This window comes from Bidens hawaiensis, unplaced genomic scaffold, assembly GCF_021521415.1.
Source record: "Bidens hawaiensis isolate Kalapana, Puna unplaced genomic scaffold, B.hawaiensis_p1.1 tig00056870_1, whole genome shotgun sequence".
Lineage (NCBI taxonomy): Eukaryota > Viridiplantae > Streptophyta > Magnoliopsida > Asterales > Asteraceae > Bidens > Bidens hawaiensis.
In genome coordinates this window covers 17,615-32,297 of record NW_027500251.1, presented here as the reverse complement: position 1 = coordinate 32,297, position 14,683 = coordinate 17,615, and the positions used below count along the sequence as shown (strand labels likewise).

The 14,683-nt window shown below is 39.4% G+C and overlaps 1 protein-coding gene across 1 annotated transcript; it reads left to right on the top strand.

Moving 5' to 3' along the window:
* The first annotated feature begins 13,831 nt into the window (after positions 1-13,831).
* On the top strand, positions 13,832-14,392 carry LOC143601633 (uncharacterized). Its single transcript, XM_077078997.1, has one exon. It carries the CDS (start codon positions 13,832-13,834, stop codon positions 14,390-14,392), a length of 561 nt encoding a protein of 186 aa, XP_076935112.1.
* The last annotated feature ends 291 nt before the right edge of the window (positions 14,393-14,683 follow it).

Below are 14,683 nucleotides of genomic sequence, written 5' to 3'. Positions count from 1 at the left end.
GTAAAACGAAGATTCATTATTAGAAACATTTGTGCCACGGATCGATACTTGGTTCTTACCAATACTATTCTACATATACGATATGTACACTTGCCTATTTTGTGTGTGTTTAGTCTTAGTAGAAATCACTTTTATAAATTTAAAACACGATCTTGTGCGAAAGCTAAAACCTCAGTCTTTTTTATTTTAAGCAATCAAACGAATCCACATCAACCACCGAAATGGGTACCAAGGCAACTTGGATTTGCTATTGGACGAATTCATGTCGTTCCTACATCATTTGACGAGGCCTACTACTTAAGAATACTTTTAAACAAAGTTAAATGACCCAAATGTTTTGAAGATATTTGAACAGTAGAGGGTGTTGTTTGTGATTCTTTTAGAGATGCATGTTATAGAAGAGGGCTTTTAGATGATGATAAGGAGTACATAGAAGAAATAGAGGAAGCAAGTAATACCGCAAACGGATATTATCTACGAAATTTGTTTGCGACGATGCTTATAGCATTCTCCTTATCAAGACCTACATGGCTTTTCTTAGTCGACGGGATTCTTTATTATCAACAAAAGAAACACAAGAATCCAGTTTAGTTTTGTTTTATATGTGAACTTGTGTTTTTGTAGTTTAGTTAACGTTAACTAAATATTTTTATTTTTCAGGTTTGACTCTTAGTAACGAGCAACTAAAGAACTTGGCATTACTTGAGATTGAAGAGTTTTTGGTATCAAACAATTCATCTCTACGTAGGTATACACACATGCCGTTTCCAGATCAGGAATCTATATCTACCTCACTAAATCCTCTTATGATGGAAGAACTAGCTTATGATACGGATGCTTTGACAAATGATTTTAAGCATTTGTACATTTCTCTAACTGATGAACAAAAAGACGTTTACAACGAAAGTTTTAACTCATGGAAACATAAAAAAGGTGGCGTTTTTTCGTGTATGGTTATGGCGGTACTGGCAAAACATACTTATGGAAAAGTTTATCGGCCTCAATTCGATCTAAGGGAGAAATTTTTCTTAGTGTTGCTTCAAGTGGAATAGCATCTTTATTATTGGAAGGCGGTAGAATGGCTCATTCAAGATTCCTCATTCCAATCAATCTGACCGAGGATTCCCAATGTCAGGTAATTATTATAAATTTCATTAGATAGTGATCAATTTACAGTTAATTTTATCTTTTTTAATTATATTATTTAATAAAATTTTTACATTTTAAACATTTTCAGGTTAAGGGAAATACTGATGTTTCTGACTTATTGAATAAAACATCATTAATAATTTGGGATGAAGCTCCCATAATTCATAACCATGCATTTGAAGCGTTGGACAGAACCCTAAAAGAAGTTATGAAAGGTGACTTGGCCGACACTTTGACTCAATGTTTGGAGGTAATGTAGTTGTTCTGGGTGGTGATTTCAGACGGATTTTACCTGTTGTACAGAATGGAACAAGAAATGATTGTGTCAATCCCAGAATTAGTTCATCCTACAATGATCAAAGTGTAAGTTTTTGAAACTAACTAAGAACATGAGGTTGACTATTGGTTCTCAAATGTGTTGATGCATAATGTCAGTAGTTCAGTATCTAGTGTTTTGTATGTGTCTGTAATCGTGTTAGATTGTTTGTTTTGGTTTTAGATATGGTGTCACACAAGTTCGCCTAATGTAAGCAAACTTGTAGACAAGCGAAGTTAAGACAACTTCGCCTAGTCTGTTAGGCGAAGTTGTCGAGGCCTATATATGCCTAACTTCGGCTTGTTTAGAATATGAAGTTTTTCACACAACGTGTTTGTGATTAGAGATCACGTGTTGAAGTGTTGCAATACAAACGTGTTTATTAGTATTGTAACGTGTGTTAGCGTATCGTCTCAACGTTTTATATATCTTACGCTCGTATCGTATTACGTGGGGATTCCGCACCCTCGTGTTACGAGATACTCCTGTGTAGATCCGGCTGGGAACCTACAATTGGTATCAGAACTTTTGCTCGTGATTGTGTGGTTCGGGATTATCACACGGGTGTTAAGATCGCTCCGTTTGACTATTCGCGGAATGAGTTTCCGTTGAAATACCTAGTTTTCGTGTCTTACACATCTCCCACCATTAAATATAACCCATTACGCCCTCGCATACCTCGCAATACGTCCAATTAAAACCTGCAAAAACCTTGTATTCATCAGGCGAAGTTGCCGTCACTGTTTGTAGGGTTTAAGCGAAGTTATAGAGAAGGCAAAGTTAAGAGCATGCGAAGTTGTAAGCAGCGAAGTTAGGAATTTAAGCGAAGTTGAGTATAAGCGAAGTTGAGTACAAGCGTAGTTAGGATCAGGCGAAGTTAACAAGCGAAGTTGTCACAACTTCAATGTCTGGTCACTGTTTAAATATTAAATACTTTCTTGTTATTTCGAGTCGTGTTTCTTTCAACTATGACTTCAATAAACATTACATAACTGGTAAAAATGGAGGTTGAAGCCGGTTCAGCTACTAAGGCTCAAAAAATGCTTAAGGGTACCGATTTCGTTGCATGGAAAGATCGGTTTGAACAGTACGTGAAGTATCAAGACGCTAAGATGTGGGTTTGCATTCAAGATGGATACATTCCACCAACATCCTTGTTTGAAGGTCGTGATCAAATTAAGAAGTACAGTAAGATGGAAGAGGAGGAAAAGAAAATGTATGAGGCAGAAAGTAAAGCTCATGCAGCAATAACAATGGCTCTTCCACAAGAGATTCTTCATACCTTCAAGAAGTACAAAACTGCTAGAGAGCTACGGGAAGCACTAGAAAATCGATATGAAGGAAATGTGGGGATACGTGCTTCCAAGACAAAGCTACTAAAAACCCAATTCTCTGTATTCAAGTATTTGAAAAATAAATCACTTGACGATATCATCACAAGATATTATCACCTGATGACCGAACTTAGTAATTACTCCATTGAATACAAAGAAGAAGAGATAGTAGAGAAACTTCTTGATGCTCTTCCACCGAAATGGGAAATGTATACGGTTTTGATGAGAGAGGATAAAGAATTTGCCAATATTGATTTGGAAACAGTAGTCAATAAGTTACGAAATTTTGAACTTAACATGGTTCGGAAGGAGACACCAACTGATCAGGTTCAGGATCCGGGAATGTATGGTGCGAAAGTCACTCCAAGTTCAAGTTCAAAATCAGAATCCACTGCCTACTACACAAAGGGAGAATCAAACTCAGACTCAACTCGAGATGGTCATGTGACTCTCAATATGGATGGCGACATATGTTTCGTAGCTGGAGGTAGTAATCCTTCAAAACCTCAAGCCACAACTGGTAATTTCTCGTCAAATGTTCCGAGCTACAACTACTCTCAGATGCCCATGAGTGTTAAATCAGTTGGACAGCAGTTTGCTCTCTATGCATCCTTCATTGCATCTTATGAGAACTACATCAAAGGTAAAATAGTCGACCCTGCAACGTTGGATGAAGACTATGATCAGATCGATGCTGATGATTTGGAAGAGATGGATCTGCAGTTGCAAATGGCTATGATAGTAAGAAGGGTAAAGAGATTCATGAAGAAAACGGGTAGAAAGTTCGTTGGAGAAAGACCAGGGTTTGATAAATCAAAAGTTCGATGTTACAACTGTCAACAGAATGGTCACTTTGCTAAGGAATGTACAAATGAGAGAATCTGGAGGAAGTGAGAGGGAGACGGAGAAAATCAAGCATATATGGCAGAAGTGAACGATCAGCTCTCTGAGGTAAGTTCTGAACTTCATTGTATGCAATGTGAAAATCTGTCTGAACAATTGAAAACAGTAACTGATCAGTTTGTTAGTTTGGACGCACAATTTAAAACGTTAAAAGAAGATCATCACTATACTAAAACTAGAGAAAACAGTTACTCGGTAAAAATAAAAGCTAGTGAAAAAGATATCAGAAGTCTAAAAGCCAATCTAGCTGATAAAATACAAGTAATTGATCTTAGTTATGAAGTGTTACAAGAAAAAACCAAACTAATTGCTGAAAAAGATAAACAGATAGCTGATTACCAGGTAAAAGTGGTGGAACTAAACAGAAAAATGGAACAGTTTAGAAATTCATCAGCTATGCTAGATCACATCATAAGTTTTCAACGTTCCCCAGTTAACAAAGGGGGAATTGGATTTTCTGAAGTTCCACCACCGTATAACAATAATTATACCTATAATCCTAGTAATCAGCAATCTGCTAATATTGAGATTAATCAGACAGTTCCAGTCAAAATTTCGACTGAAGAACCTGAAGTCAAAAAGAGCAAAACGAGTAAGTCAACTTCTAAGGTTGAGATTTCTGTCCCTAGCTCTGTCTCATCAAATTTGGACCAGTCATCCGAATCGGGTGAGATAAAAGAAGAGGTAGTGTTACTAAAACGTGGGGAGGAATATAAGCCTAAATCCGATGAAAAGAACCTTCCCTAAATCCGTTTGTCCCACCATATGTTCGACAAACAGGTAGTAATGCAACCTCGACATCTGCAACTACTGTTGAGACGAAAGTTGAAAACAGAAGTTGTTTCAGATGCAATAAAGTAGGACACCTTATTGCTGATTGTTCTCTAACACAGAGAAAACTTAGAGGTATGATGCCTCCGAAAACGCAGAATAAAACAAAGAGTAATTATTATACTGGTAAGAATGCGAAATCACAAAATTTCAGACATTGGACTAATCCAAGATTTCAAAGAAATCGGTCTCATTTTTCCCCAGTTAACTACCAAACCAACAATTATAATTCAGTTAATTCACTAAGGTTTGGATGGCCTCATAGTCAATCCTCAAGAAGTTTTCCTTTCAGAATTTACAGAAATCATCCTCAAACTGATTTTGGACAACCAAAGTACTGGATGCCGGTCAACAGATTTAATCGACCCAAGACCAGTAGGTCTTGGGTCCCCAAATTTTAATCGTTTTCTTTAATTGTGCAGGAACAGTCGAACAGGGCTGTAAACAATCTGTGGGTTGTGGACAGTGGATGTTCCCGGCACATGACTGGTAACAATAATTTGTTACGTGACTGGAAACCTGTTCAAGGAGGAAGGGTTAGTTTCGCTAGAGAGAGTGGAGGTAGAATCAGTGGTATAGGAACGGTGACTAATGGAAGAATGAAGTTAGAAAAGGTGAATTTTGTGGAAGAGTTGAAGCATAATTTATTGAGTGTGTCTCAGATTTGTGACAAAGAATACACGGTGCATTTTACTAAAAACGAGGCAATCGTCCTTTATCCAGGTTTCAAGATACCAGAGGCATGGGTGGTGATGAGAGCTCCAAGAGAAAAGAACACGTATGTAAAGGATATGAGGTCAATTGAGATGACAACAGAAGAATCATGTCTTCTGTCAAAGGCAACTGAGTCTGAGTCAGAGTTATGGCATCGAAGAATGGGTCATATATATCTTCGCAAAATGAATTACATTGTAAAGAATGGGCTGGTGCTTGGTGTTCCCTTAAAGAATTTTAACTTTGAAGATCAATGCTTATCGTGCAAGAAGGGAAAGCAACACAAAAAACCTCATCACTCCAAGAAGGTTAACTCAATTGTCAGCACCCTAGACCTACTCCACATGGATCTCTTTGGTCTCGTGAATGTAAAGAGTCTAGGTGGAACGTCATACTGCTTGGTAGTAACCGATAATTACTCTCGATACTCTTGGGTATACTTTCTGAAGGTAAAAGATGAGAAGGTTCAGTTGGTAATTAACTTGATTACCAAGGTTGAAAATATTGTTGGGAGAAAGGTTAAGTACATTAGGAGTGATAATGGTACAGAGTTCAAGAACTACCAGATGGAGATGTTCTGCTTACAGAAAGGGATAGACCATCAGTACAGCGCCCCGTATACTCCGCAACAAAATGGGGTGGCTGAGAGGAAGAATAGAACGCTAATTGAAGGAGCCAGAACCATGCAGGCTGATTCTAAACTTCCCGTGGTGTTCTGGGCTGAAGCTGTTGCCACAGCCTGTTATATCCTTAATCGTGTTTCAACTGTTAAAAGATTAAATAAAACTTGTTATGAACTCATGCATGGTAGAAAGCCAAACTTGAATGGTCTCGAACCTTTCGGGTCCCCATGTACGACATTAAAGACAAACTCAAAATTTGGTGAGAAAGCCGACGAAGGTATTTTAGTCGGGTATGTTGTTGGGACACCCAACAGAAGAGTCTTTAATTTATTGAACAGCAAGGTTGAGGTGTGATATAACACTGATATTACGAGTTACAAATCACCAAAACCTAGCATGGGACCCGCTGAAGCTTTCGACTATGATAAACTGTTCAAATCTTTTAATATACCTTACTTGGATTTTGCAGAAGTTGATGAGAAAATTGCTTCACAGATTCTGTATGACGAGGAAGAAAATTTTGTGCAACGTCCGCAATACGATAAAAGTCAACCTTCCTCGTCAAGTGCCGTTGATACTCCTGCTGCCTCTACTGAAGAAGAATTCTACAACCCATTTTTCTCTACTGAAGAAGAACTCTCTTCGAATTTAGAAAAAAATCTGGAAGTTGGTCCGGTTCAGACTACTGCAATTCACAAAAATCACCATTTGGAGAATGTGATAGGTAATCTATCCGACGGTGTTCAAACAAGAAGAAGTTTGGATGAACACACATGTGTTTACGCAAGCATTAAAGACACGGGTATCATAAATGAATGTTTGTACACCTGCTTCATCAGCCAGATTGAACCAAAGAATTATCAAAAGGCTCTTAAGGATAGCTCGTGGGTAGAAGCCATGCAAGAAGAGTTAGCACAGTTTGAGAAGATGGAAGTACGGAAATTAGTTGAAAAACCACGGAATTTAAATGCTATTGGTACAAAGTGGGTTTTTAAATGTAAGAGAGATGAGAAAGGGATAATCATACGGAACAAGGCAAGACTGGTAGTAAAAGGGTTTAATCAGCAAGAAGTAATCGACTACAATGAAGTGTTTGCTCCTGTGGCAAGATTGGAGGCAATTCGACTATTTTTGGCATTTGCTGCTCACAAAGAGATGAAGGTGTTCCAGTTAGATGTGAAAAGTGCCTTTTTAATTGGTAAAGTCGATGAGGTGGTGTATGTTGAACAACCTCCGGGATTCCCTGACCCAGATTATCCTGATCATGTGTACAAACTGAGTAAAGCTCTATATGGGCTACATCAGGCCCCTCGTGCCTGGTACGCAACCTTGTCCGATTATTTGCTTGAGAATGGGTTCGAAAGAGGAAAGATCGATAGCACGCTGTTTGTCAAGAGAAAAGGGGGAGATTTTCTACTAGTTCAAGTCTATGTGGACGACATCATTTTTGTTGCATCAAAAGTCGCCATGTGTCAGGAATTTGAAGCAGTAATGAAAAAGAGGTTTGAAATGAGCGCCATGGGTGAATTAACTTTCTTTTTGGGATTGCAGGTAGATCAGAAGAAAGATGAGATGTTTATTCATCAAACAAAATATGTCCATGAGGTGCTCAAACGCTTCAAGATGGACGATAGCACCCCTTTTGATACTCCAGTTTGCATCAACCACAAACTGGGTGCTGATTCTGACAGCGATGAAGACGTTGATCCCACCCAATATCGAGCAATAATAGGTTCTTTAATGTATTTAACTACATCTAGACCTGATATTATGTTTGCAGTTTGTCTTTGTGCTCGTTTTCAGGCAAGCCCGAAGGAACTCACATGAAGGGAGTGAAGAGGATCTTGCGGTATCTCAAAGGCAAGCCTAAGTTGGGATTGTGGTACACGAAAGGAGGAGAACTGGATTTGGTAGCTTACACAGATTCTGACTATGGAGGTTGCAATCAGAACAGGAAGTCAACAACCGGTGGATGTCAGTTTTTGGGAGGAAGATTGGTGTCGTGGCAGTGCAAAATGCAGACCTCAGTAGCCATTTCCACCTGCGAAGCAGAGTACATGGCAGCATCGAACTGCTGCTCCCAGGTTCTTTGGATACAACAGCAATTGCGCGATTACGGTCTGAATTTCACTAAAACTCCTATTTGCATTGATAACACTGCTGCAATCTCAGTAACTAACAATCCCGTCAAACACAGCAAAACTAAACATATTGACATTCGTCATCATTTTATACGGGATTGTACTGAGAAGAAATTAATTGTGCTTGAAAATGTTGATTCTTTGGATAATTTCGCCGATCTTTTTACTAAAGCGTTTGACCGATCTCGTTTTCAAAATCTTGTGGAACTGAATGGAATGATCAATCCCGAGTAACCTTGTTTTCTGCTTTATTAAAAAAAAAAAAACACCACTATCGCTTAGAATTATGTCGGTTGCTTCAGTTTGAAGGACACATCCTCGGATATGTTTGGTCCTTACTTCTACTAGTAGATTATGAGGATAGCCATTAACCAGATGACTGAAAGTGACCGGGGCGGTTAATGATGGGTTTTTATTCTTTCGCTGAAAAATAGGCGTTCATACTTAGTTAGAAGGACACATACTCGTATGTGGTCGGTCCAGCTGATCCATTGGATCTTCAGGATAGCCGTTTACCTGAAGACTTTGACTTGATCGGGGCGATAGAATTTAAATTTTTTAAAGGGGAGATGATATAATTTTTCAAGTCTATAACTTCATAAAAAGTTTCTATACAATGTTTAAAAGAAAATTGATCCAACCTTGGAAAGTGATAGAAAAACTATTTCTGTGTGCTTAACTGGTGAAGTTATTAGGCCTAAAAGACTCTAGAATAGCCATTGTAAGTTATGGTAGCTTTATATGGTGCTTAAAAGTAGAAGTGATACAAACTAAATCTCCTCGATTTAATGTGGAGAATCATTCTGAGTTGTGCATGTCTCCATATACATCTTTCCGAATGATAGGCAGAAAAGTGATTACCCAGTCATACACGAGCCCGTGAGTGTTCTGATTCCCGAGAAGATGGTGTGTCAAGTACCTGCAGTGATCCAGATTCGGGACTTGCGGTCGTCTACTATTTGAAGCTGTATTAATATCTGTATTAAAAAAAATGTTGTTAAGCCTTCTGATGCTTATGTTGTTACAAATATCAGTCAAGAGGCAAGAAAGAGAACGGGAAGAAGACTCTAAAGATCGATATGTATTTACTGTTTAATCAGACACTATGGATCGAGGTCAATTCGGGGTGACTTGGGGAAAGCCAAATACGCTTTGAGAATGGATAGGAGGCATCACAATCTCTCATGTGATGTCCATCTAAACTTTGAGCTTAATTGAACCTAATCCGTATCACAGAAGCGATGAAAACCATACTAAGTTTTATACCTGATTACAACCTGTTTCTTTATGTCATAATACCGCTGAACATGGATCTATGTGACAGCCACTTAAATAGTATGATTCATGTTCGAATCTTTTCTAAAACATGCAGGCTCACGTCAAGACTGAAATTTGATCCCGTTTTATTTAATTTCTAAAATTTTCATTGCAAATTTCATTTTATGGTTTAAAACTTGGTTACTTGGTTCTTTGATTATAAGGTTTAAATCTTTAACGGAGGATTTTAAAAGACCGTTGAAATTTGATCAAATTTATAAGGTTTGTTAGTAATTTAAAATAGGCGAACTTGTAAAGAGGCGAAGTTGACCATGGTTGACCTTAAGCGAAGTTAAAGATAATCTGTTGACCAGCGAAGTTGTCACAGGGGCGAAGTTAATAACTTCGCCCTTGTATTTTCAAACATAGATAAAGGTCAACCTGGTCAAACCCTTTACATATTATCAGAAACTCAGCGAACTTATATACACTCCTAACCCTCGGCGAACTTAATCCTCGAATCGAACCTCGTTATTATCTGTTTCCAATCCGTGTTAAAGGTGTGTAGGCTCGGTATGACATGTAATTCTTGTCAATGGTGTTAATCAGAAGTCATTTTGGTCCGATTTGTGACTTCGGTCATGCAACCCTTTAAACACCCGATAATCAGTCTGTTTCTAAGTGTTCGTAACTCATTTGATCGTCTAGATCTCCATAGTAACATCTATTCATGTTTTCAATCACAAAAACACCAAACAAACCATGATCGGACCTCTGTTTTACGCCGTTTCAGATCAGGCGAAGTTGTTCTCAACTTCGCCCTAGGCATAACTTCGCCTGTTCATAATTAATTAATTAATTAATTAGTCTGGTTGTTCTCAGGCGAAGTTAGGGTTAGGGCGAAGTTATACTCAACTTCGCCTTATGCATAACTTCGCCTGTTGCTAATCTTATTTAATTTAAAAGTTCAAGTTTGTTATCAGGCGAAGTTATGTTTAAGGCGAAGTTGTACTCAACTTCGCCATATGGTTAACTTCGCCTGCACATAAGATGTTATCATAACTTCGCTTATGGTACCAAGCGAAGTTATGATCTGCTTTGTCGATGTTCTAACTTAGACCGTTTGTTGTGCATATATGGCTGCTGTTGCAGGAGCTGGTGGTGCTGGTGGTGACGAAGGTGGTGACAACAACCGACAGTTCTTTCCGGGTCACAACATGTATATTACTTTGGATCCGGATGCTAGTGGTATCGACGATTATCGCGAGATCATCTCCTTCCTAGTTCGCTCACGTATTTTTTACGCTATTACTACAACTCTCCCCATTTCTCTACCGAATATTGAAGATTTCTGTTGAACGGTAGAATATGACTGTAGAGTTGAGCCTCCGGTTATGCGCGCCACAGTGAACAATCAGGAGGTGCAGTTCTCAGCAGATCAGATCAGAGTCGCTTTGCAGTTTGGGACTGAAACTAGAGATGATTCTACAGATTTTTCAGCTCCATTCAGAGATGGTGCATTTTTACGTATGGGCTATTCGGGTCCTTTGGGTGACACTCAAAGGAGAAAGGGATTCTTGCTGGATCAGTGGCGTTTTCTGATGCACGTGATGATTGTGTGCATGTCGGGTCATAAAGCTGGTACTGACGGTATGGGGGCAACGATGCAGTCTGCTATGACAGCCCTGACTTACAACAAGCCCTACAGCTTCAGTCAGATGGTGTTTTATGAAATCGATCGTCAGAGACGCGCGGTCGCTCGTGAAAGATTTTTAATGTACCCCAAATTCTTACAGATGATTTTGAATCATGTAGCACCTACGCTACCTCAACGACGTCCCATCCGTTATGTTGAGAGTGTAAGTAAGAGGATCTTTGCGCAATGTAGGTCGTGAAGCGCACGTAGCAAACCAAAGCTTCGTCCGCGGCAAACTCCATTGTTTGGTTATTTGGGGAACCCTGCCTATATTGCTCCTCGTGGATATGAATTTCGGGACCCGGCACCGCAACAGGCTGATGTTCCTCAACCACCACCTGTGGTACATCAAGCTTTGCCTGCTGATCTTGTTGCAGCTCCAGAGGAACAGGTAGATCTTGAAGCTGCTTTTGGTGGCCAAGGGTTCTTTGATATGGAGCAGATTGATCCAGCTGCAGAGGTTCAAGCCCCAGAAGTTGAGGCTTCTGGTGTGAATGTTTCGATGGTAGCTACGTCTGTAGCAGATTCTGAGAGAACCGATTCTGACTCCTCCACTGATGATATTGCTGAAGCACAACAGATTCTGGTCAGATAAGAAATAATACATGGCAAGAGAAAGAGAGACTCGGATGACAGTGAATCTGACTATGAGGAGGAGTTAGACAAGTTGATACGAAGATCGAGGAAAGTCAGAGCTGGTGAGAGGTCAGGAGTTGGTGAAAGCTCAAGGGTGGTTCGTTTCTCTCCACCCTCGTTATCTGGTATGACCATGGTTCCGGTTTCGATGACCGTAACAGTACCGATCACCTCCAGTGTTCCAGTGGTGACAACGTCATCATCATTTGGTATTCCACCAACCACGTTTCAGTTTTCGACTCCGGAGATTGTTTCCTTGCCACCTCCTACTGTTACTCTATCGGAGGTGGTTGCAAGATTTGTTGAGTCAACATTGGTTGCAACTGCGGGGTTATCTGTCACAATACCACCCGCGGTTACTATTCAGCCTGCTTCTGGTATTCCAGTCAGTCTGGGAATACCTCCACCTTATGCTCAAGACGTTTCTCACATGCGCTTTGATTTTGATGCTACCTTTTCTGATTCTGAAAGGATAGCGGCTCTTGAAAGGGTGGTTGCTGAACAGTCGAGAATAAATCTAATCCAGACACAAGCTATCCAGCGCCTTGTAGCAGAAAATCAGATCCAATCGTTCCTCCTTGTTGAACACGGTAAACTTTTTGATGCTCTAAAGCAGTTCTTAGCATCTCAGGGGGATACGAGCTGCAAGGGCGATGAGTTGAGAACAAAGAAAAGTCATGATAGAGACGATGATCCCAATGCATCGAAAGGTGTAGGTGGTGAGTTGCCAAGAACTGAAAAAACTCTTGGGACTTCCACATCTCAGGGGGAGTCAACTGGTACAGCAGGTGGATCAGGTGGTGAAGATGTTGTGGTTGTGGATGATGAGGAAACGTTGGGTGATGATGATGTGGGTGATGAAGATGTGTTACCTGTTGAAGAGATTGAAAAGATAGGTGAACAGATTGTGATCGATAGTGAGATTGAAGAGGGTGAGATTGTGGATGACAGTGTAGAACATGATATTCCAGGCGTTGACAAAGTAAATGTGAGTCAAGATATGGATGTGTTAGATGAGTCTGAGTGGGAAGAGCAGTCGAGATGGAAAAAAGGCTACACTCAGTGGTTTGTAAAGACAAAGAAGCCAGCGGTTCCAACCATGTTCAAGAAGAGTTACAATATCAGAGGGTATGCTGAGTCGAAGAAGGGTATTATATGCTGGCTGTATGATGAGCAGTTGAGATTATTTTTGATTAAACGCTTTGATGGGATTCAGTATTTTAAGAGGATGTTGAGATCTCTCAATACCTTTCCTGAGTGCGAGGTGAAGGATTTGGCAAAATTGGGGTTGATTAATAGAAATGATGATAATATGGCCAGAATAATTGGGAAGATTGTGTGGAAAGAAAGTGTGAAAGAGAAGAAGTTTGAATTGTTAAAGCCGCAGAAAGGGAAGCTGGTTGAAGATAAGGAAAGAGGAATGCGAGCTGATGGTAAACCTTGGATGGTAATGAAATATAAACCGGTTCGGTGTTTAAAAGAAGTGCCGATGAAGATAATGTCTTAAAGAATCTCAAGTGGTGGTACGTTGATAGTCAAACAGCTGAAGCGGTTATGGAAGATGAAGACAAACAAGAGATTCTGAGAGTGTATGATCCCATGCACTTGGTAAATTTGTCTCAAGCTGACTTGCAGGTGCTAAACGATAAGAAGATATTCTATATTCTTGCATGGAAAGATGAAGCCAAGAAGTATCAGAGAGTGGTCTTTGTGTGTCAGACAGGGCGTTCATGCTTGAAGATGGGTGACACGAGATTTTGGGATTACTAGACACGTGATTGAAGATAGAGATATGAAGCTACTGCCAAGGGGGAGTCTGTTGGTGCATAATGTCAGTAGTTCAGTATCTAGTGTTTTGTATGTGTCTGTAATCGTGTTAGATTGTTTGTTTTGGTTTTAGATATGGTGTCACACAAGTTCGCCTAATGTAAGCGAACTTTTAGACAAGCGAAGTTAAGACAACTTCGCCTAGTCTGTTAGGCGAAGTTGTCGAGGCCTATATATGCCTAACTTCGGCTTGTTTAGAATATGAAGTTTTTCACACAACGTGTTTGTGATTAGAGATCACGTGTTGAAGTGTTGCAATACAAACGTGTTTATTAGTATTGTAACGTGTGTTAGCGTATCGTCTCAACGTTTTATATATCTTACGCTCGTATCGTATTACGTGGGGATTCCGCACCCTCGTGTTACGAGATACTCCTGTGTAGATCCGGCTGGGAACCTACAAAATGTCAAACACTTTAAAGATTAAGCAATTCCCTAATTGGTTGTTGGATATTGGTGATGGTAATCTTGGTGGTCCGAATGATGGTGAAGAAACTATATCAATTCAAGATGATCTTATAATAAAACATTCCATTGATCCTATGTCTGATTTAGTAGACTTTGTTTATCCTTCTATGTTAGAAAGTTTTAATGATCTTACTTACTTTCAAGAACGAGCGTTGCTTTCTTTCTTTAATGAGGTGGTTCAAGTGATTAATGATCGTATGTTAGCATATTTTCCGGGTCAAGAAATGGAATCCTTAAGTTCAGATAGTATCGACGAGGTTGAAAGTGTATCAGAGGATATTGATCCCACGTTGTACTCTCCTAATTTTCTTAATTGCATAAAGATGTCTGGAGTGCCAAATCATCGTTTGTTACTTAAGGTTGGAGTTCCTATTATGTTACTAAGGAATATTAATCAGAAAAAAGATTTGTGCAATGGAACTCGACTACAAGTTGTTAGTTTGGGTAAACACGTCATTGAATCTAAGGTTGCTTCTGGTACTAATATCGTACTTTAATTAGCCAAATAAGTCTTACACCATCTGATAAGAAGCTTCCATTCAAGTTAAAGAGGAGACAGTTTCTTATATCTGTTTGTTTTGCAATGACTATAAATAAAAGTCAAGGACATTCGTTAGCGCTTGTTGGATTATATTTAAAAGACCCGGTTTTTACACATGGCCAGCTTTATGTTGCGTTGTCTAGAGTTAAGACTCGAGAAGGTATTAAGATTGTTTTATTAGATAAGGAATCCAAATTGATTAATGAAACAAAAAAAACGTTGTGTATAAGGAAATATTTGGAAACCT

Coding starts and splice junctions, on each gene's coding strand:
- LOC143601633 (XM_077078997.1), top strand. CDS start 13,832: ATGTCAAACACTTTAAAGATTAAGCAATTCCCTAATTGGTTGTTGGAT.